Genomic DNA, 21,977 nt, shown 5'->3' with positions numbered 1-21,977 from the left:
AAACAAGTTTTTTTGTCGATCAAATCGTTATTTTGCAAATCTTCATACAGGCAGTACAGAGAGTGTTATTCTAATGACATTTATTGTCTACGTTTTACGATAAAAAAAAATTGACGGACACTGGCACCGGACAAATATACAAATATATAATCATGCGCTTAGCCATGAAATCTACAATATTTCCATCTATTCAATTTTTTTCTTTGCTTTCCTGTTGGTCAATGATTGCATAATTTATGATTATGTCACCAAACACTACATAATATTTGATCGAACCCAAATTTAACCAATTTGAAGCAACCCTATCAGTCAATCGGTCAGTCAGTCAAATTTTTATTTGCATTGCCACTATAGCCAATTGTCATTGATGAAGAGTTTAATAAAAACAGCAAGGACACCGAAAAAAAACATTGGTTATAGAGTCAAGTGTCCCGTTATTTGAATGATGTTTGAAGTATTGTGGGTGTGTTCTGCCGTAGGATCGCAACCGACCGCACGAACCTGGCGTTGTACGTCCGGTTGCATAAGACGGTGGTTGAACCCGCGGGTTCTGCTGGCCAAATGAAACCCGCCTAAACGGAAACACCAGCTCGGTTCCTCGGAACGTTTCCTGTGGTCCCGTAGGCAGACCCGGGTGTCCCGAGGACAGTTCGTTGCGATAGAAGTTGGTTCAAAAGTGGCCGTCGCTTATCTCCTCTTCTTCCTGGGTGTCGTAGGATCGATGGCAGGGATCTCCAATGTTGATCGGTGTGGAAGTAGAAGGCGATGACTGTTCTCGTCCCGGTTGGCAGATCTGTAAAAGTTAAATCCTACGGCAGTACTTTACTCTTTTATGTGTGACTACGTAATGTTGGTCATAGACAAAATAAACAAATATTAAAAAACGATAAAAATAAAAGCACACTGGAATAAAACTGTGGGAAAAGCAATAAAAACGAAAAATCGGAGTTTGTGGAGAAGGAAAAGGAAACAAGGCTATAAATTAATTGTTCTCGTGGGACTGGGGGCCTGGACTTCGAGGTGTATTAGTTAGATATTGGTGGTATTGCATCAGTAGATGCGAACGGTATTTTTTTCTAAAGGAGGAGCGTGAGAGCGACTTTGTGACGTGTGGTATTTCTTCCCATACTTTTGGACCTCGATGGCAAATTGACCTTGTGCCAATGGCGGTGATTGCGCGTGGATAAAAGTAATTCTGACTGTCGGCCCTTCTGGTGTTGTGATCATGGACTGACGAAATAGGTGTAAACAGGGTGTTGTATGTGGAAGGTAGTGCACCAGAATGAAACGCGTGAACCAGTTTGGCTAACTCTAGTTTATAAATGTCTCTAATTTTTAGAAGGCGCATATGGTAGTATATGGGGGTGGCTCGACATCGGTAGGTACTGCGAGTAATAGGGCGCAAGATGTTATTGTGTTTAATGTTGAGGTTATGCAGTGACGCGGTGCAGCCACTGCCCCAAGCGGCGACGGCATATTGCAGATGGGAGTATGTAAATAAGTAATCAATAATTCGGAGAAACTTTTCTCCAAGGTAATCGCGCAGCTTGTACACTATACCGCAAGCTTGAGCCAATTTTCTTTCGACATACGTTACATGGTGTTTCCAGTTTAACTGATGTATACTCCAAGGTATTTTGTTTTCGTCGATCGTTGTACTTGTTGCGATTCCATAAATATGGAAAACTTGTCGAAAAAGAGCGCTTGGTAGGACGAAACAGTAGGTACGTTGTTTTACTGGTGTTAAGCGATAATTTGTTGTGTCGCATCCAATTATCCACGTGCGTGAGTTCCTTGTTTACGTTTACCTGCAGATCAGCTAAAGACTCTGATGACATGCATAGGCACGTGTCATCCGCAAATAGTTTGGTTGTGAATTGGGATGCAGTGGGGAGGTCATTAATATAAAGGGAAAACAGAAGAGGGGCCAAGGATGAACCTTGAGGACAACTGCACGTAACGTATTGAAATTGCGATGGTACATGTGATATGCGTGTGCATTGCCTGCGGTTACTTAAGTAGCTACATAGTAATTTTAAGGGGCTTCCCCGTATTCCATACAGGTGCTCCAACTTCCAAAACAAAACCCTGTGATCGACGGTGTCAAACGCTTTTGATAAGTCCAGGAAAATAGCGCATGTATATTTCTTCTGGTCAAGGGCAGCTAACACTCTTTCATGGATGTCGTAAATTGCCAGGGAGGTGGACCGATTGCATCGAAAACCATACTGGTGAGTTGTTAACATTCCATTTTTTTCAACGTAGTCATATAAACGTTGATACATAATTTTTTCAAATATCTTTGCAAACGGGGATAACAGTGAAACTGGTCTGTAGGTAGTGCATTCAACTTGTGAACCTGATTTATAAATTGGTATTACCTCAGCAATTTTAATTTCATCGGGGTATTCCCCATTTTGTATACACCAGTTAAAAATCTCTGAGAGCATAGGTGAAATAATGTCTTTAACCATTTTGATGTATTTAATAGGAATTTCATAACTGGGCACAGATTTTTGACTGTCAAGTGTGGATATATACATTTCCACCTCATCTGGGGTAATGTCATAGTAGAAGAAGAAGGATGACTGTGTGGTGTAGGCACTGGTCGGTGGTGGCATTACTGGTCATGGAATGGATGATGCCATATTTGCTCCAATGCTAGCAAAGAACTGATTAAAGTTGCTGGCAATTGTAAGTGGGTCTGTGGTGCAATGTGCTACACCATCTAAGTTAGTTTGAGTTCTGCCGGGGCATTGTGTAGAGTTTGTTTTCGTGACAACAAAACCCTATAGTTTTTCTAAATTTGTTAAATGCAAATTTGAGGTCTGTGTTCACTGTGTTTTGTGGCAAGCAAGTCAACAGAAAATGCAAAACTTTTCATACTTGAAATCAGCATTTAAACATTATTCACTTGACAATACTTCCAATAATACTGACTCTTGTTTTACTAACCTACTAATCTTAGGTTTCTGTATTCAGATAAAACGTAACCCAAACTAAGTGTGACGGACAGTAACGCTTCCCAATAAGCAAAACTTACCTGCCGTTGCAACTATTGTGCCATAGATTTGTTATTATGACATAACTGCCAACGTTGTATGTGTCCCAATTCAACTGTTTCCGTCGTTCACACACGTGCAGTCTAGTTGGTGTTAAAGCGGTATCTTAGTCAGTTGTGAGTGTTCTAAATTTGCTGTGGTGAATAAATTTATGTGATGTACATCAGATTATTTCGACTGTTTTGTATGTTTTTGCTTGAAGTGGTCAAAAATTGCTTCAAATCACTCTTCATTTCAGTGCATGCAAAACTGACCGCTCTTTTTCTACCAGTCAAGGTACTGGGAATTAGAATTAGCAAAAAGGCTTAAATTTTACACCAGTTTTCCTTTCTATTGAAAAGTCCACAATGTTAATGAGTGCATTTGAGTGCATGCATAGGTCATTTTGTTATTTTGCCGGAGCCTACTTTACCAGTTGCATTGCTTCCATAGCTTGCAGATTGAGCCAAAGTTGCCAGAAAAATAAAATAGCTTGTAGCCAGTTTCAGCACACTTCCAAATAATACCTTAATGTCCCAAATATATTTAACCTGAATGCACTTTGAAATAGAAAAAAAAATATGTGCAAATTAGACCAATTCAACACAATACGGATGAAAACAAGGAATCAACAGTAAAATAACTAAACACAAACGACAAACAAATTACGAACAACTAAAATGTGTTCCACACAAGACAATTTTCGTCATCAAGAAATTAAAGCACTATTAGTCTTCGACAGCATGTATTTGCAATCCTTTGTGGACTAAACCAGTATCATAAAATGAGTTTTTACTAAATCTGTTAAAGCGTTAAATAGTAGTTACCAAATGAATGACAAAATATTAGGTTTCTACAAAAAACAAAGTTTCAAACTCCGTTAAGGAATTTGCAAAAGAGGGTCACTTTCGCTTTAGGATCAGTGCAATTCGCAAAAATCTTTGCTCCAGTTTCAGGGTCAACTTGATCAATGAGTGTTGCTGATTTAATTTCACTGTAGCCATGAACTCTTGAAAAATGTGAGCTAATATTGTTACTGGAAATACTATAAATTGCTTTACAGTTACGAGCAAGTAGTATCTTCTCCAATTGCGTTCCCATGTTACTGAGCAAGCCCAGGTTTCGATATTCAGGTGAAACGTATGCCAAACCTAGCTCAGCATACATATCTGTATTAAATTCAGACAACAAATCTTCTTCAAACTTTTCGTAAAACCTTTCGCGATCCAAAACCTGTTTTGTTGTTGTAACACCATAGTTTTGAAGCAGCTGTTCTATGGAAGGTACAGGGGGTTGTTCTCCATGCAAACAGGCCATAATTTGTCCAACCAAGCGTCTACCTTTTTCTTGAAATCCCACCGCTAACTTTTGTTCGATGCAAAATCGTGCGCGCAGCTGTTGGACTGTTACATTATCTTTTGTCGATATTCCAGCTAATTTTCGTAAAACATCTTCCTTTGCGTAATTGCCCATGAGTCGATACACTTGTTTTAAATGACTCAAGTTTAGTCGTTGAAACACAAGACCTTCCATTCTGTTATTGCACGCTGCTTGACAGTGCACAAACTAAAGACAAAACTATCAGCTATGCAAGACAAAAGAAAAATCTGTGATCATGACCTTTTCTCAGCAAAGTCACTTAACTAACCCCACGTTTTATGTCTATTCCCGCTAAATGCAATCAGTAATTTTGTGTTATCCTATTTAGTGACTGTTTTATACACGTGAAACTAAGCGGATGTACTAGGTTTATCAATGCAGTTTGTTTTCAGCTGACGAGAAGCGTCATGTGATGTTTAATTACTGAGAAACTTGATGTGATTTATAACAAATAGTATTTTGCGTCACCAACAGCATCGGTGGCTTCCAGTAGCCTTGGTGAATATGTTTTTCAAAGCTTTGTTTGGCAAATTTCATTCTTTTATAGCATGTTCTTTTGTGGACATTTTGTACCGACCAACACCAAACGAAATTATTTGCACCCTGCTTAAACTTGCCGAAAAATCTCAAATTGAGCCCCACGCACAATTCAACATATTGTTTAATGAAAAGCAACCTGCTTCATAAGGGTGAGTATTGATTTGGTTTTGATGACGAGGCGCGGTGAGTTGCCACATAGCTTGTCATTGTAGAAACGGAGGTGTATACGAATAACCAGTATTGGCTCACGCAGTGAACTGGTATTGCAGGGCTGTGAGCCTTTGCACAAAACAAATGAAAAGTTTGAAACTTGTCTTTTTGGCTTAATAAGGTATCACACAATTGTTTACACCACGCCATAACCAAATCACAACGAGGCATTCGCTATATGCTTTTGCAAACGTGCCTTTTGTTTCAACAGTTGACATGGTTTCGTAAATCCATACATAAAACTTGCATCTTAGTAAACAACTAAGTTTGTTACAAATGCAATATAGTCCGTAGGTGCTTTAAACTCAAGATGGAAAGCCAGGTGTAACGACCGCTAGGTGCGCAGCCTGGCCCTGCGCCGTTCGTCACACTAGATAACCCTTTTTTGTAAAACGCGCCCGTCCTACAGCCTGTCCTCCAAGACGACCCACTCTTGCATTTGCAACGAATGTTCTTTTTTGGCGATAAAAGGCAACGCTGACGAATAAACCAAGACGACAACGTCAATAGCAACGGCAACGGTTTTTCTGTAACCACAAATAACATACATAAGCCAGACGTACACATTATGACGTCATAGCGACCATCACACAATAAGCAGTTTTAACAGTACACACAGGTCTTACTTAAATCCACGTTAATCAGTCACATTTTACATTAAAATTACTTACAATTACTCATAACAAGTCAAGTTACTGTTAAAATACACATTAACACAAGTTAAACACAAATCAAGTAAGAACATAAAACATACCAACTGTTGGGTAACCAGGGCTTTACTAGCACGCGGCTAGAGGTTCCACAACTGACAATTCAGCATTTTTGCTATTGCTCTTAACATTTACAGTTTCACTATAAACAAAATAGTCACAAGAAATTAGGATAAATTCACTTAAATTGACTGCAAACCTAGCAACTAACGCAGCTCACAAAAACGTGGCGTTCAAAGCACATGCTCTGTTGCGGATAAATATTTCAATACGTCACGAATAAAGGAGAACTTAAATCAGCCAAGCGGAACGATTAATTCTCGCTGTAACATACCCCCCGACGATGTGCGAACCCATGAGAACATCTTTACAACACACAAACAGCGAAAAAGGAAAACGTAACGAACAAACACAACACTTTAAGCCTTCATAATCAAACACAATTTCACGATCGGTCGTTTGAACGATCCAACGTGCGTTTTAACCAAAGCACTTCGCACAAACCCGGACTTATCCGGGTACGTTTCTACGATTCTTCCGGTAAGCCATTTTCCTCGTGGTGCCGAGTTGTCGACCAACAGGACCAGATCACCAGCGTCGAGGTTCTCTTCGGGAAATTGCCATTTCTGACGCGTCTGTAGCGTCAGCAGGTACTCATTTGTCCATCGGACCCAAAACTGGTCGGCCAAGTACTGGACCTGGCGCCAGTGTCGTCGAACGTAGTTGTCTTCCTTCACAAATACTCCGGGTGGCGAGATATCATGTCGCCAAATTAAAAGCAGGTGGTTCGGTGTCAGAGGCTCTCTGTCGGCAGGATCAAGACTGATGGGAGTCAAGGGCCTCGAGTTTAGGATGAACTCGACCTCAACAAGCAGCGTACTCAGCGTCTCGTCAGAAGGCACTTGCTGTCCCAACAATACACTCAAGATCTTGCGCACCGAACGAATTAGACGTTCCCAGACGCCACCCATGTGGCTGGCGGCAGGTGGGTTAAATGACCAGTCGACGCCCCACTGGCGAAGACGTTCTTCGATGTGAGTTTGATTCCATTTTTCAAGAGACTCGCGCAGTATGCGCTCAGCGCCGACGAAGTTCGTTCCATTATCACTGAAAATGCGCCTGGGCTTTCCGCGTCTTCCAATAAACCTTCGGAAAGCGTCAATAAATGAGTCAGTAGAAAGCGAGTGCGCTACTTCCAAATGCACAGCACGCACGGTCATACACGTGAAGATGCAACCGTATCGTTTGACTTCACTTCTTCCTTGTTTTACGAGTATGGGTCCAAAGTAATCCACACCCACAGATGAAAACGGTGGCTCACCCGGAGTCGTGCGCTCAACAGGTAAGTCGGCCATCATTTGTTTCGAGACTGGAGCATTTCTTCTTCGACAAAACACACAGTTTCCAAGGATTCTTCTTACCGCTACACCACCTCGCACAATCCAATATCTCTGACGAACAATTGCCCAAGTGTGCGACATTCCGGAATGGCAAACATTAGCGTGTGTCTCGCGAATAATCAAAGTAGTAATATGATGTGCGTTTGGGAGAATCATCGGGTGTTTAATTTCAAAGGGAATCGGTGCCCTTTCCAGACGGCCACCCACTCGCAACACACCATCAATCAAAACAGGATTCAGTCTGTGAAGAGCCTTTGAGGGCAGTTTCTTCAAGACTTTCTTCTTTCCGCCGCGTTCTAAGTCTTCACACTTACACAAGGCGTCTATTTCGTCAGAAAACTGTCTTCCTTGAACATATTTGACAATCGCTAGCTCAGCCCTTTCAAGATCAGCGACAGTCAGTCTTTTGGATAGCTGTTGGTTCTTCTGAGAACGCAGATAGTCAACGAATCGCTGGAGCCAAGCAACTGCCTTCTTTAATTTCTTCCATGAAGAATAGCGACAAATTAAATCATCAAACAAACACTGCTCCTCTGCAACATGTACAGCCAACATTTTCTTCGGTTTCATGTTTAAATATTCCTCGGGAACATCTTTGGTATTCACAGGATTCGTAGGCCAGTGACGTTCATCGCTGCCTAAAAACGAAGGTCCGGTGAACCAACGCTTGTTTTGGAGAAAAGCCTTTACAGTACACCCACGAGATGCGTCATCAGCTGGGTTTAGTGCAGTAGGAACATGCTTCCACTGCGACGCGTCGGATCCTTCCTCAATTTTTGCCAGTCGGTTGGCGAAAAAGGTACAAAAACGCTTATTTACGTTGTAAATGGATTGCAGAACTGCAGTTGAATCGGTCCAAAACACGGATCGTCCGATATCCAAGTCAAGTTCCTGCCTTAAAACTTGGTCCATCTTAACAGCAAGAGTAGCTGCGGTCAATTCCAATCTGGGAATGGACACCATCTTTAAAGGCGCAAGACGGGCCTTTCCAGTAACAAAAGAACAATGCACATTGCCTTGTTCATCCATTGTTCGCAAGTATGCGACTGTTCCGTATCCACAGGAAGACGCATCTGCGAAATGATGCAGCTCGTGCGTCTTGACTTCGAGCCCAGTTGTTTGGAAACACCTTTTAATCTTAATTACCGATAGACCTGGAAGCTCAGAAGTCCATGCGTTCCATCTCTTTTCTATATCCGGTGAAACTTCCTGATCCCAGCCATAGTTTTCTTTGCAAAGCTCCTGCAAAAGCTTTCGCGCATGTAATACTACAGGCGCAACGAAACCCAAGGGATCGAACAAGGAGCTGACCACGGAAAGTATTCCTCTCCTCGTTACAGGCTTCTTTTTGACCTTTACGTCAAATTCAAACACATCGGAGCGAAAATTCCACAACACTCCAAGCACACGTTCCATGTGCTTTACATCAACATTTAATATAATGGACTGTACAGATCTATCTTCGGTTGGGACTGACGACAACACACGCTCGCTGTTGCTCACCCATTTTCTGAGCCGAAATCCTCCGAGCTGCAACAATTCACGCAACTCGCCGGCCAATTTGATTGCATCGTCTTCGTTCTTTACGGACTTCAAACAATCATCCACGTAGAAGTTTTGTTTCACTGTCGAAATCGCTTCAGAACTGAAATTCTCCTTGTTATCTTCGGCAGTTTTCTGCAAACAGTACCCAGCACAGCAAGGAGATGAGGCTGCACCGAATATGTGTACCAGCATCTGGTAATCAACGGGTTCACGTGACAAATCGCCTTCAGGCCACCAAACGAATCTTAGTGCAGATGTATCGATCGGATCAACCTTTACCTGGTGAAACATCGCTTCTACATCGGCGACAAACGCAACTGGTTCCTGGCGAAATCGAACAAGCGTCCCAAAAAGACTGTTGAGCAAATCTGGGCCTTGCAAAAGCTGGTCATTCAGCGAAATATTATGATATCTGGCGGCGCAGTCAAAGACGACCCTCACCTTTCCAGGTTTCTGCGGGTGTACAACCGGGTGATGCGGCAGGTACCAAACAGCGCCATCTTCCGGCTCCTTGTCGTCGCCCTTTAAACGTCTGGCATAACCCTCGTTCAAGTAGGTATCCAACGTTTGCTTGTACTTCTCATACAGCTGCGAATCAGTTTCCAATCGCCGTTTTAAGTATGACAAACGCTTCATTGCCATAGCACGGTTATTTGGCAAGTTTGGAGCACCTGGTCTCCATGGCAATCGCAGTTGGTAGTGTCCGTCATGACACTTCACTGAGCTTTCCATCTGCTTCAATGCGTATCTGTCTTCTTTCGACAGTGTCGTTCTGGGTGATAACGCGGTTTGGCCAAAGTCGCTTTCCCACATGCATTTTATCTGTTGGTGCAACGTTTCGTCCTGCGAGGTTACAAAATTCACCCGTATCTGTGAACTTCTTGAACCATTACTATGACAAGGACCTACAAGCGACCAACCGAGCATAGAACGCACGGCACTTGGCTCCTTTCTTCCGCCTCTTCGTTCATCATTTATCCAGAACACCTCGGGAACGTTCGCTCCAATCAGCAACATGACTTCCCCATGGGACAAGACAGGAAACTCTAAATTTCGCAAGTGAGGCCATCGCCAAAGTGACCCTTCCGGTATTCTGTTTGGGGAGACTGGCAAACTGTCCACGCTCAAAACGTCGTTTAATCGTACGGATTGCTTCCCGTCGAGCGACGCCACCATTAAATCGACGGCCAAACCATCTCTTCTCTGTGACCTATCACTGACAGTGGTCAAGGAGTACGTTGTCTTTCTCCCCCCGACGTCTAGCTGCTCGATCAGTCGTTTGTCACACAAGGTTGTAGTCGATCCTTGATCCAAAAAGGCGTAAGTTTCCAGCTTTCTGCCATTACTGGCCGTAACCTTTACCGGCAATATGTTAAGGTACACACTCTCTGCTTGAGTGCTCATGTAAGTCCAGGTGACAGTTGCATTTGATGATGTGGGTTTCTCTTCTGAGGCCTGCGTAGACGCTTCGCGTACGGGTGCAGTTGAAGAAGTCTTCCATTCTGTCCAGTGCAGAAGATTGTGATGCTTTCCACGGCATCCGCCGATGGTGCAAGAGCTTGGTAAACTACATGTTCTTGCTATATGACCCTTTACGAAACAATTGTCACACAGCCGAACTTGACGCAGAAACTTCCTTCGCTCTACAAAGGTCTTCCGTTTGAACACGTCGCAATTGCCAAGGTCGTGCGATTTACTGCACAAGGGACATCCCTGCTTCTGAGGACTTCTCGGTTCAGCCTTACGCTCGTTTCCCGTAGCAACCGATGTCGCATGAGTCGATGCTCTTGTCCTCGCCGTAGGAGATTTGCTGCGCCTTTTCTGCGCATCTCTATCCTTCCGAGGACCCAACACTCGACCAAACATCGTGGTTCCGATGTACGCTTCCTTCTTAACGAATTCAACAAGGTGACAGAAACGAGGCTCTTCCCCATTCTTTTCAATTTTAGCAGCATGTCTTCTCCATTGACTTTGCAGTGCAAACGGCAATCGCTTTATTATATTCAGCATATTTTCAAAATTGTTGATGTCTGCGAAGTATCCCAGATGAGTCAGGGTCACCAGACACTCTTCTAATGCCTGTGCTAGCTCTATCAATCCGTCAGTATCATCGGATCTCAGATAAGGCCAATGACTTAGCTTATCCATGTATGCACGTGCGATAATGATAGGACGTCCGTAACGCTCGAATAACAACTCTCGAGCCCTTCGGTAACCTTCCAGGGGGTGAAGGCCAATGCAGAAAGCAATCATTGCATGTGCTTCCTTTCGACAGTATTGGATGAGATAATTAAGCTTCACACTGTCGCTGTCTACACGTCGACCAATATTTTCGTCAAAGCTTATCATGAAACGCGTGTACATTAGCGGATCACCTTCAAAATATAATAGCTGTGGTCTGGGAAGCTCCATCCCTGCCTTCAAGACTGCAGCAACACGGCACAGGTCACTCACCTCCGGCTCATGATTCAGCACTTCCGTTTTTGTTTTAGGTTCGCAACGCGATGAGGACGGAATGTCCGTTACCTGCGCTTCTAAACTGCTTCTGTTAATATTGCCGGACTCTGGTGCATGCCTTTCCTCCTTTACTACTTCGAGTTTGGACTCAGGTGTGAAGAGGACTGGTAATTTAACTTGCTTCTCAGGCTGAAATCCAGCAAAACATGACCCAGATGAAGATGTCCTTTCCCATAAGTCAGCTTCCACTGTGGCAGCCTTTATCTTATGATCAGCTTCGAGAATTTTTAATTGATTTTCAGAGGATTTAAGTAAACTTTCTGCTTCCATCTTTTTCTGCAGAAACTCCTTTTCCAGAAGTGCGACCTCTTTTCTCACGCGCGCTTCAGTACGTTTGCAACTCGACCTCGAGCTAGCATATGAACCAGTCTTGCTTCTAGAACCAAAATCGCTGACAGACGGTTCCTTGTTTGAGTGTTCAGGCGGTTTGGAACGCCTTACTTCCTCTAACCATTCTTCTGTGCGCGCATCAAATTCTTGCTTGCCACTTCGCAAACTTGAGAGCGCAGCATTAATTCTCCTTCTATCTTTTTTCTTTTTAACAAAATCCAGTCGTGTTGTATGTTTGCCAACACATTCGTCGTACAGGACATCAATGGCCGAAGTCTTCTCTTTTAACTGTTGCACATTCGAGGAATCAATCATAATTTCCTCTGCATCTTGATATGCCAAGTTCAGTCGTTTAACTAAATTGTCAAGAGTGTGTTGAGATTCAACCATCTTGATAGCTCTACCAACGATGTTAGAAAGTTCGAAGTTGAAAACCTTTATTTTCAACGAGTTGAAAAACTTTATTTTTCAACAGTTTTTCCGTAAGTTGAAAAACTTTAATGTAACGACCGCTAGGTGCGCAGCCTGGCCCTGCGCCGTTCGTCACACTAGATAACCCTTTTTCGTAAAACGCGCCCGTCCTACAGCCTGTCCTCCAAGACGACCCACTCTTGCATTTGCAACGAATGTTCTTTTTTGGCGATAAAAGGCAACGCTGACGAATAAACCAAGACGACAACGTCAATAGCAACGGCAACGGTTTTTCTGTAACCACAAATAACACACATAAGCCATACGTACACATTATGACGTCATAGCGACCATCACACAATAAGCAGTTTTAACAGTACACACAGGTCTTACTTAAATCCACGTTAATCAGTCACATTTTACATTAAAATTACTTACAATTACTCATAACAAGTCAAGTTACTGTTAAAATACACATTAACACAAGTTAAACACAAATCAAGTAAGAACATAAAACATACCAACTGTTGGGTAACCAGGGCTTTACTAGTACGCGGCTAGAGGTTCCACAACTGACAATTCAGCATTTTTGCTATTGCTCTTAACATTTACAGTTTCACTATAAACAAAATAGAACACAAGAAATTAGGATAAATTCACTTAAATTGACTGCAAACCTAGCAACTAACGCAGCTCACAAAAACGTGGCGTTCAAAGCACATGCTCTGTCGCGGATGAATATTTCAATACGTCACGAATAAAGGAGAACTTAAATCAGCCAAGCGGAACAATTAATTCTCGCTGTAACACCAGGCTAACTTACAACTGGGCTTTTAACTTAAATATATATTGTGTTGATATTACAATGTACAAACTGGTTTTGCTGGTGTGATTTTTCGCAAGTGACTCTTCCAGTAGACAAGTTTTTCTATCTGTGATTGTGTTGCCAAACTGTGCTGCCGCCATTCATCCGTAAGCATTTCTGCGTTTGCACAACGTTGCCGGGAGGTTATCGCACATTAAACGCGTTTTCGTTTGACACCACAGTCTCGCATACACTTGTATGGCTTCTTAAATGCAGTAGCTCAAAACCAACCTTGTCATTTGTTGTTAGGTAGACTTTTTAACACAAAACATCGGTTAATGGCATTGGAATTAGATCAGGGGTTCCCAACCTTTTTACGATCTCGTACCACTTGGACGCTTTGCACTGCCATGCGTACCACCATAGAGCACATCAATACGGTACCACTACCACCATACAGCACATCTCTGTGGTACCACTTCTTGCAGAACAACTAATTTGTTCGAATCATGTTTCTTTCAACGCTACAAAACAGTAGATTATATCTATCAAGAGAAATCATTTGATATAATTAATGCCCACCGTGTCGTACGGCTTTTCATAGCAACTGTGCTTTTTGTTGGCAATTGACATGACCTGTATTTTGAAGATCGTAGTGAACGAAACAACAGAAATAGTTACGTAACAATGACAATAGGCCTGGGGAGTGTTTTTTGTAAACAAAACCAGATAAACAAAATATAAGGTTGTAAATCCAGGTTCATGTGAACAAAACGGAAGCTACTCGCGTACCACCTGAAAAACCTTCGCGTACCACTAGTGGTACGCGTACCACAGGTTGGGAACCCCTGAATTAGATAAACAATGGAAAACATGTATAAGGGAAAAATTATTGGAAGATAGGAAATAGCAGTCTCAAATTCTCAAATTTATTTTCGTTAATGTGAGGTACACTTGGGTTTTATTTCTAGGGCTTTTTAGTTCCCTATGTGTGTTGCAATACATAATGAAAATAAGCCGGTTGCACATGGTTTGCTATAAACATTACGTATAATGTGTTTGTGTTTATCTTTGCTTCCACAGTACAAGATATGATAAAGTTTACGGCATCAATGGCGAAATCCAATTTAGTGCTAATCAATTTTATTAAATTTTCCAACCTTCTTGGAAATGCCACATTTTCTTTACCAATCATCCTGAACATTCGCCCATTAAATGTAGTTCTCACATGTATCTTAAGACTATATTGTTAAAGTACAACCCATTTGAATAATGACATAAACGTCCAGCATAAGTTGGAACAAAGTACATTCGCACTAATACTGCTTTAACGACTTTGACATCCACATTGTCTCAATCGGTTAAAAAAAAGCGAAACAACAAACCCAATATTTTGCATGTAAGCTACTTAGGCCTAGTTCAGGAATTAAATTTATTGGTAACGAAATAATGCAACAAGCTACGGAAACTGTTTCACAATTCAAATGAAATTTGATATTTATTATAGCGGCAAAAAACGACCATATGCCTAGTGCTTATATTCAAAGTTTCACACAGGCCAACATTTGTATTTGCGCATAGTTGAAAGTTTAAACATTAAAGAATGCCTTGTACTATTTTAAATTAAAACCTTCCGAAGGCAATATATACAGTCTGTTTATTAATGAAGTGAACTGACTATTGTTGACAATGATGTATCAAAATGTCTGTTACAGCGAGAATTAATTGTTCCGCTTGGCTGATTTAAGTTCTCCTTTATTCGTGACGTATTGAAATATTCATCCGCGACAGAGCATGTGCTTTGAACGCCACGTTTTTGTGAGCTGCGCTAGTTGCTAGGTTTGCAGTCAATTTAAGTGAATTATCCTAATTTCTTGTGTTCTATTTTGTTTATAGTGAAACTGCAAATGTTAAGAGCAATAGCTAAAATGCTGAATTGTCAGTTGTGGAACATCTAGCCGCGTGCTAGTAAAGCCCTGGTTACCCAACAGTTGGTATGTTTTATGTTCTTACTTGATTTGTGTTTAACTTGTGTTAATGTGTATTTAACAGTAACTTGACTTGTTATGAGTAATTTGGAAGTAATCTAATGTAAAATATGACCGATTAATGTAGATTTAATTGAAACCTTGTGTGTACTGCTAAAACTGCTTATTGTGTGATGGTCGCTATGACGTCATAATGTGAACGTATGGCTTATGTGTGTTATTTGTGGTTACAGAAAAACCGTTGCCGTTGCTATTGACGTTGTCGTCTTGGTTTATTCGTCAGCGTTGCCTTTTATCGCCAAAAAAGAACATTCGTTGCAAATGCAAGAGTGGGTCGTCTTGGAGGACAGGCTGTAGGACGGGCGCGTTTTACAAAAAGGGTTATCTAGTGTGACGAACGGCGCAGGGCCAGGCTGCGCACCTAGCGGTCGTTACATTAAAGTTTTTCAACTTTGGAACACAAAGTGTTCAACCTACGGAAATCGTTGAAAAATAAAGTTTTTCAACTCGTTGAAAATAAAGGTTTTCAACTTCGAACTTTCTAACATCGTTGGTAGAGCTATCAAGATGGTTGAATCTCAACACACTCTTGACAATTTAGTTAAACGACTGAACTTGGCATATCAAGATGCAGAGGAAATTATGATTGATTCCTCGAATGTGCAACAGTTAAAAGAGAAGACTTCATCCATTGATGTTTTGTACGACGAATGTGTTGGCAAACATACAACACGACTGGTAAAAAAAAAAGACTTCGTAAAAAAGATAGAAAGAAAATTAATGCTGCTCTCTCAAGTTTGCGAAGTGGCAAGCAAGAATTTGATGCGCGCACAGAAGAATGGTTAGAGGAAGTAAGGCGTTCCAAACCGCCTGAACATCCAAGTAAGGAACCATCTGTTAGCGACTTTGGTTCAAGAAGTAGAATTGGTTCACATACAAGTTCGAGGTCGAGTTGCAGACGTACTGAGGCGCTGGTGAATAAGGAAGTCGCGCTGCTGGAAAAGGAGTTTCTGCAAAAAAGGATGGAAACAGAAAATCAGTTAAAACTTCTGGAAGCTGACCATAAAATAAAGGCTGCCACAGTGGCAGCTGAGTTATGGGAAAGAACGTCTTCATCGGGATCATGTTTCGCTGGATTTCAGCCAGAGAAGCAAGTTGAATTACCAGTCCTCTTCTCACCTGAGACCAAACCCGAAGTAGTAAAAGAGGAAAAGCAAGCATCAGACTCCGGCATTATTAACAGAAGCAGTTCAGAAGCGCAGGTAACGGACATTCCGTCCTCCTCGCGTTGCGAACCTAAACCAAAAACGGAAGCGCTGAATCATGAGCCGGAGGTGAGTGACCTGTGTCGTGTTGCTGCAGTCTTGAAGGCAGGGATGGAGCTTCCCAGACCACAGCTATTATATTTTGAAGGTGATCCGCTAATGTACACGCGTTTCATGATAAGCTTTGACGAAAATATTGGTCGGCGGGTAGACAGCGACAGTGTGAAGCTTAATTATCTGATCCAATACTGTCGAAAAGAAGCACATGTAATGATCGCCTTTTGCATTGGCCTTGACCCTCCGGAAGGTTACCGAAGAGCTCGAAAGTTGTTATTCGAGCGGTATGGACGTCCTATCATAGTCGCACGTGCGTACGTGGATAAGCTAAGTCACTGGCCTTATCTGAAATCCGATGATACTGACGGATTGATAGAGCTAGCACAGGCATTAGAAGAGTGTCTGGTGACCCTGACTCATCTGGGATACTTCGCAGACATCAACAATTTTGAAAATATGCTGAATATAAGCGATTGCCGTTTGCACTGCAAAGTCAATGGAGAAGACATGCAGCTAAAATTGAAAGGAATGGGGAAGAGCCACGTTTCTGTCACCTTGTTGAATTCGTTAAGAAGGAAGCGTACATTGGAACCACGATGTTTGGTCGAGTGTTGGGTCCTCGGAAGGACAGAGATACGCAGAAACGGCGCAACAGATCTCCTACGACGAGGAAAAGTGCATCGACTCATGCGACATCGGTTGCTCCGGGAAACGAGCGTAAGGCTGAACCGAGAAATCCTCAGAAGCATGGATGTCCTTTGTGCAGTAAATCACACGACCTTGGCAATTGCGACGTGTTCAAACGGAAAACGTTTGTCGAGCGAAGAAGGTTTTTGCGTCAAGTTCGGCTGTGTGACAATTGTTTTTTAAAGGGTCATATAGCAAGAACATGTAGTTTACCAAGTTCTTGCACTATCGGCGGATGCCGTGGAAAGCATCACAATCTTCTGCACTGGACAGAATGGAAGACTTCTTCAACTGCACCCGTACGCGAAGCGTCTACGCAGGCCTCAGAAGAGAAACCCACATCATCAAATGCAACTGTCACCTGGACTTGCATGAGCACTCATGCAGAGAGTGTGTACCTTAACATAGTGCCTGTAAAGGTTACGGCGAGTAATGGTAGAAAGCTGGAAACTTACGCCTTTTTGGATCAAGGATCGACTACAACCTTGTGTGACAAACGACTGATCGAGCAGCTAGACGTCGGGGGGAGAAAGACAACGTACTCCTTGACCACGGTCAGTGATAGGTCGCAAAGAAGAGATGGTTTGGCCGTCGATTTAATGGTGGCGTCGCTCGACGGGAAGCAATCCGTACGATTAAACGACGTTTTGAGCGTGGACAGTTTGCCAGTCTCCCCAAACAGAATACCGGAAGGGTCACTTTGGCGATGGCCTCACTTGCGAAATTTAGAGTTTCCTGTCTTGCCCCATGGGGAAGTCATGTTGCTGATTGGAGCGAAGGTTCCCGAGGTGTTCTGGATAAATGAAGAACGAAGAGGCGGAAGAAAGGAGCCAAGTGCCGTGCGTTCTATGCTCGGTTGGTCGCTTGTAGGTCCATGTCGTAGTAATGGTTCAAGAAGTTCACAGATACGGGTGAATTTTGTAACCTCGCAGGACGAAACGTTGCACCAACAGATAAAATGCATGTGGGAAAGCGACTTTGGCCAAACCGCGTTGTCACCCGGAACGACACTGTCGAAAGAAGACAGGTACGCATTGAAACAGAAGTAAAGTGTCATGACGGACACTACCAACTGCGATTGCCATGGAGACCAGGTGCTCCAAACTTGCCAAATAACCGTGCTATGGCAATGAAGCGTTTGTCATACTTGAAACGGCGATTGGAAACTGATTCGCAGCTGTATGAGAAGTACAAGCAAACGTTGGATACCTACTTGAACGAGGGTTATGCCAGACGTTTAAAGGGCGACGACAAGGAGCCGGAAGATGGCGCTGTTTGGTACCTGCCGCATCACCCGGTTGTACACCCGCAGAAACCTGGAAAGGTGTGGGTCGTCTTTGACTGCGCCGCCAGATATCATAATATTTCGCTGAATGACCAGCTGTTGCAAGGCCCAGATTTACTCAACAGTCTTTTTGGGACGCTTGTCCGATTTCGCCAGGAACCAGTTGCTTTTGTCGCCGATGTAGAAGCGATGTTTCACCAGGTAAAGGTTGATCCGATCGATGCATCTGCACTAAGATTCGTTTGGTGGCCTGAAGGCGATTTGTCGCGTGAACCCGTTGATTACCAGATGCTGGTGCACATATTTGGTGCAGCCTCGTCTCCTTGCTGTGCTGGGTACTGCTTGCAGAAAACTGCCGAAGATAACAAGGAGAAATTCAGTTCTGAAGCGGTTTCGACAGTGAAACAAAACTTCTACGTGGACGATTGTTTGAAGTCCGTAAGGAACGAAGACGATGCAATCAAATTGGCTGGAGAGTTGCGTGAATTGTTGCAGCTCGGAGGATTTCGGCTCAGAAAATGGGTGAGCAACAGCGAGCGTGTGTTGTCGTCAGTCCCAACCGAAGATAGATCTGTACAGTCCATTGTATTAAATGTTGATGAAAAGCACATGGAACGTGTGCTTGGAGTGTTGTGGAATTTTCGCTCCGACGTGTTTGAATTTGACGTAAAGGTCAAAAAGAAGCCTGTAACGAGAAGAGGGATACTTTCCGTGGTCAGCTCCTTGTTCGATCCCTTGGGTTTCGTTGCGCCTGTAATATTACATGCGCGAAAGCTTTTGCAGGAGCTTTGCAAAGAAAACTATGGCTGGGATGAGGAAGTTCCACCGGATATAGAAAAGAGATGGAACGCATGGATTTCTGAGCTTCCAGGTCTATCAGAAATTAAGATTAAAAGGTGTTTTCAGACCACTGGACTTGAAGTCAAGACGCACGAGCTGCATCATTTTGCAGATGCGTCTTCCTGTGGATACGGAACAGTCGCATACTTGCGAACAGTGGATGAACAAGGCAATGTGCATTGTTCTTTTGTTACTGGAAAGGCCCGTCTTGCGCCTTTAAAGATGGTGTCCATTCCCAGATTGGAATTGACCGCAGCTACTCTTGCTGTTAAGATGGACCAAGTTTTAAGGCAGGAACTTGACTTGGATATCGGACGATCCGTGTTTTGGACCGATTCAACTGCAGTTCTGCAATCCATTTACAACGTAAATAAGCGTTTTTGTACCTTTTTCGCCAACCGTCTGGCGAAAATTGAGGAAGGATCCGACGCGTCGCAGTGGAAGCATGTTCCTACTGCACTGAACCCAGCTGATGACGCATCTCGTGGGTGTACTGTAAAGGCTTTTCTCCAAAACAAGCGTTGGTTCACCGGACCTTCGTTTTTAGGCAGCGATGAACGTCACTGGCCTACGAATCCTGTGAACACCAAAGATGTTCCCGAGGAATATTTAAACATGAAACCGAAGAAAATGTTGGCTGTGCATGCTGCAGAGGAGCAGTGTTTGTTTGACGACTTAATTTGTCGCTATTCTTCATGGAAGAAATTAAAGAAGGCAGTTGCTTGGCTCCAGCGGTTTGTTGACTATCTGTGTTCTCAGAAGGACCAACCGCTATCCAAAAGACTGACTGTCGCTGATCTTGAAAGGGCTGAGCTAGCGATTGTCAAATATGTTCAAGGAAGACAGTTTTCTGACGAAATAGACGCCTTGTGTAAGTGTGAAGACTTAGAACGCGGCGGAAAGAAGAAAGTCTTGAAGAAACTGCCCTCAAAGGCTCTTCACAGACTGAATCCTGTTTTGATTGATGGTGTGTTGTGAGTGGGTGGCCGTCTGGAAAGGGCACCGATTCCCTTTGAAATTAAACACCCGATGATTCTCCCAAACGCACATCACATTACTACTTTGATTATTCGCGAGACACACGCTAATGTTGGCCATTCCGGAATGTCGCACACTTGGGCAATTGTTCGTCAGAGATATTGGATTGTGCGAGGTGGTGTAGCGGTAAGAAGGATCCTTGGAAACTGTGTGTTCTGTCGAAGAAGAAATGCTTCAGTCTCGAAACAAATGATGGCCGACTTACCTGTTGAGCGCACGACTCTGGGTGAGCCACCGTTTTCGTCTGTGGGTGTGGATTACTTTGGACCCATACTCGTAAAACAAGGAAGAAGCGAAGTCAAACGATACGGTTGCATCTTCACGTGTATGACCGTGCGTGCTGTGCATTTGGAAGTAGCGCACTCGCTTTCTACCGACTCATTTATTGACGCTTTCCGAAGGTTTATTGGAAGACGCGGAAAGCCCAGGCGCATTTTCAGTGATAATGGAACGAACTTCGTCGGCGCTGAACGCATACTGCGCGAGTCTCTTGAAAAATGGAATCAGGCTCACATCGAAGAACGTCTTCGCCAGTGGGGTGTCGACTGGTCATTTAACCCACCTGCCGCCAGTCACATGGGTGGCGTCTGGGAACGTCTAATTTGTTCGTTGCGCAAGATCTTGAATGTATTGTTGGGACAGCAAGTGCCTTCTGACGAGACGCTGAGTACGCTGCTTGTTGAGGTCGAGTTTATCCTAAACTCGAGGCCCTTGACTCCCATCAGTCTTGATCCTACCGACAGAGAGCCTCTGACACCGAACCACTTGCTTTTGATTGGGCGACATGATATCTCGCCACCCGGAGTATTTGTGAAAGAAGACAACTACGTTCGACGACACTGGCGCCAGGTCCAGTACTTGGCCGACCAGTTTTGGGTCCGATGGACAAATGAGTACCTGCTGACGCTACAGACGCGTCAGAAATGGCAATTTCCCGAAGAGAACCTCGACGCTGGTGATCTGGTCCTGTTGGTCGACAACTCGGCACCACGAGGAAAATGGCTTACCGGAAGAATCGTAGAAACGTACCCGGATAAGTCCGGGTTTGTGCGAAGTGCTTTGGTTAAAACGCACGTTGGATCGTTCAAACGACCGATCGTGAAATTGTGTTTGATTATGAAGGCTTAAAGTGTTGTGTTTGTTCGTTACGTTTTCCTTCCTCGCTGTTTGTGTGTTGTAAAGATGTTCTCATGGGTTCGCACATCGTCGGGGGGTATGTTACAGCGAGAATTAATTGTTCCGCTTGGCTGATTTAAGTTCTCCTTTATTCGTGACGTATTGAAATATTCATCCGCGACAGAGCATGTGCTTTGAACGCCACGTTTTTGTGAGCTGCGCTAGTTGCTAGGTTTGCAGTCAATTTAAGTGAATTATCCTAATTTCTTGTGTTCTATTTTGTTTATAGTGAAACTGCAAATGTTAAGAGCAATAGCTAAAATGCTGAATTGTCAGTTGTGGAACCTCTAGACGCGTGCTAGTAAAGCCCTGGTTACCCAACAGTTGGTATGTTTTATGTTCTTACTTGATTTGTGTTTAACTTGTGTTAATGTGTATTTAACAGTAACTTGACTTGTTATGAGTAATTTGGAAGTAATCTAATGTAAAATATGACCGATTAATGTAGATTTAATTGAAACCTTGTGTGTACTGCTAAAACTGCTTATTGTGTGATGGTCGCTATGACGTCATAATGTGAACGTATGGCTTATGTGTGTTATTTGTGGTTACAGAAAAACCGTTGCCGTTGCTGTTGACGTTGTCGTCTTGGTTTATTCGTCAGCGTTGCCTTTTATCGCCAAAAAAGAACATTCGTTGCAAATGCAAGAGTGGGTCGTCTTGGAGGACAGGCTGTAGGACGGGCGCGTTTTACAAAAAGGGTTATCTAGTGTGACGAACGGCGCAGGGCCAGGCTGCGCACCTAGCGGTCG

The 21,977-nt window shown here is 43.2% G+C and overlaps 3 protein-coding genes across 3 annotated transcripts; 2 read left to right on the top strand and 1 right to left on the bottom strand.

Annotated features, from left to right (window-relative positions):
* Positions 1-5,604: 5,604 nt before the first annotated feature.
* On the bottom strand, positions 5,605-12,063 carry LOC145228204 (uncharacterized). The gene is made up of 2 exons (XM_080093209.1): positions 5,926-12,063; positions 5,605-5,698 (listed from the first exon to the last, which is right to left on the bottom strand). The coding sequence occupies exon 1, from the start codon at positions 12,061-12,063 to the stop codon at positions 6,301-6,303; it is 5,763 nt and encodes a 1,920-aa protein (XP_079949335.1). The 3' UTR covers positions 5,605-5,698; positions 5,926-6,300.
* Positions 12,064-15,444: 3,381 nt separating this feature from the next.
* On the top strand, positions 15,445-19,989 carry LOC145228203 (uncharacterized). Its single transcript, XM_080093208.1, has 4 exons — positions 15,445-15,595; positions 15,643-16,604; positions 16,670-17,741; positions 17,819-19,989. Exons 1-4 carry the CDS (start codon positions 15,445-15,447, stop codon positions 19,987-19,989), a joined length of 4,356 nt encoding a protein of 1,451 aa, XP_079949334.1.
* Positions 19,990-20,115: 126 nt separating this feature from the next.
* On the top strand, positions 20,116-21,177 carry LOC145228196 (uncharacterized). The gene has a single exon (XM_080093202.1). It carries the CDS (start codon positions 20,116-20,118, stop codon positions 21,175-21,177), a length of 1,062 nt encoding a protein of 353 aa, XP_079949328.1.
* The last annotated feature ends 800 nt before the right edge of the window (positions 21,178-21,977 follow it).

This window comes from Phallusia mammillata, chromosome 5 (genome assembly GCF_965637545.1).
Source record: "Phallusia mammillata chromosome 5, kaPhaMamm4.hap1.1, whole genome shotgun sequence".
Classification (NCBI taxonomy): Eukaryota; Metazoa; Chordata; class Ascidiacea; order Phlebobranchia; family Ascidiidae; genus Phallusia; species Phallusia mammillata.
This window is presented reverse-complemented; position numbering and strand designations above follow the sequence as displayed.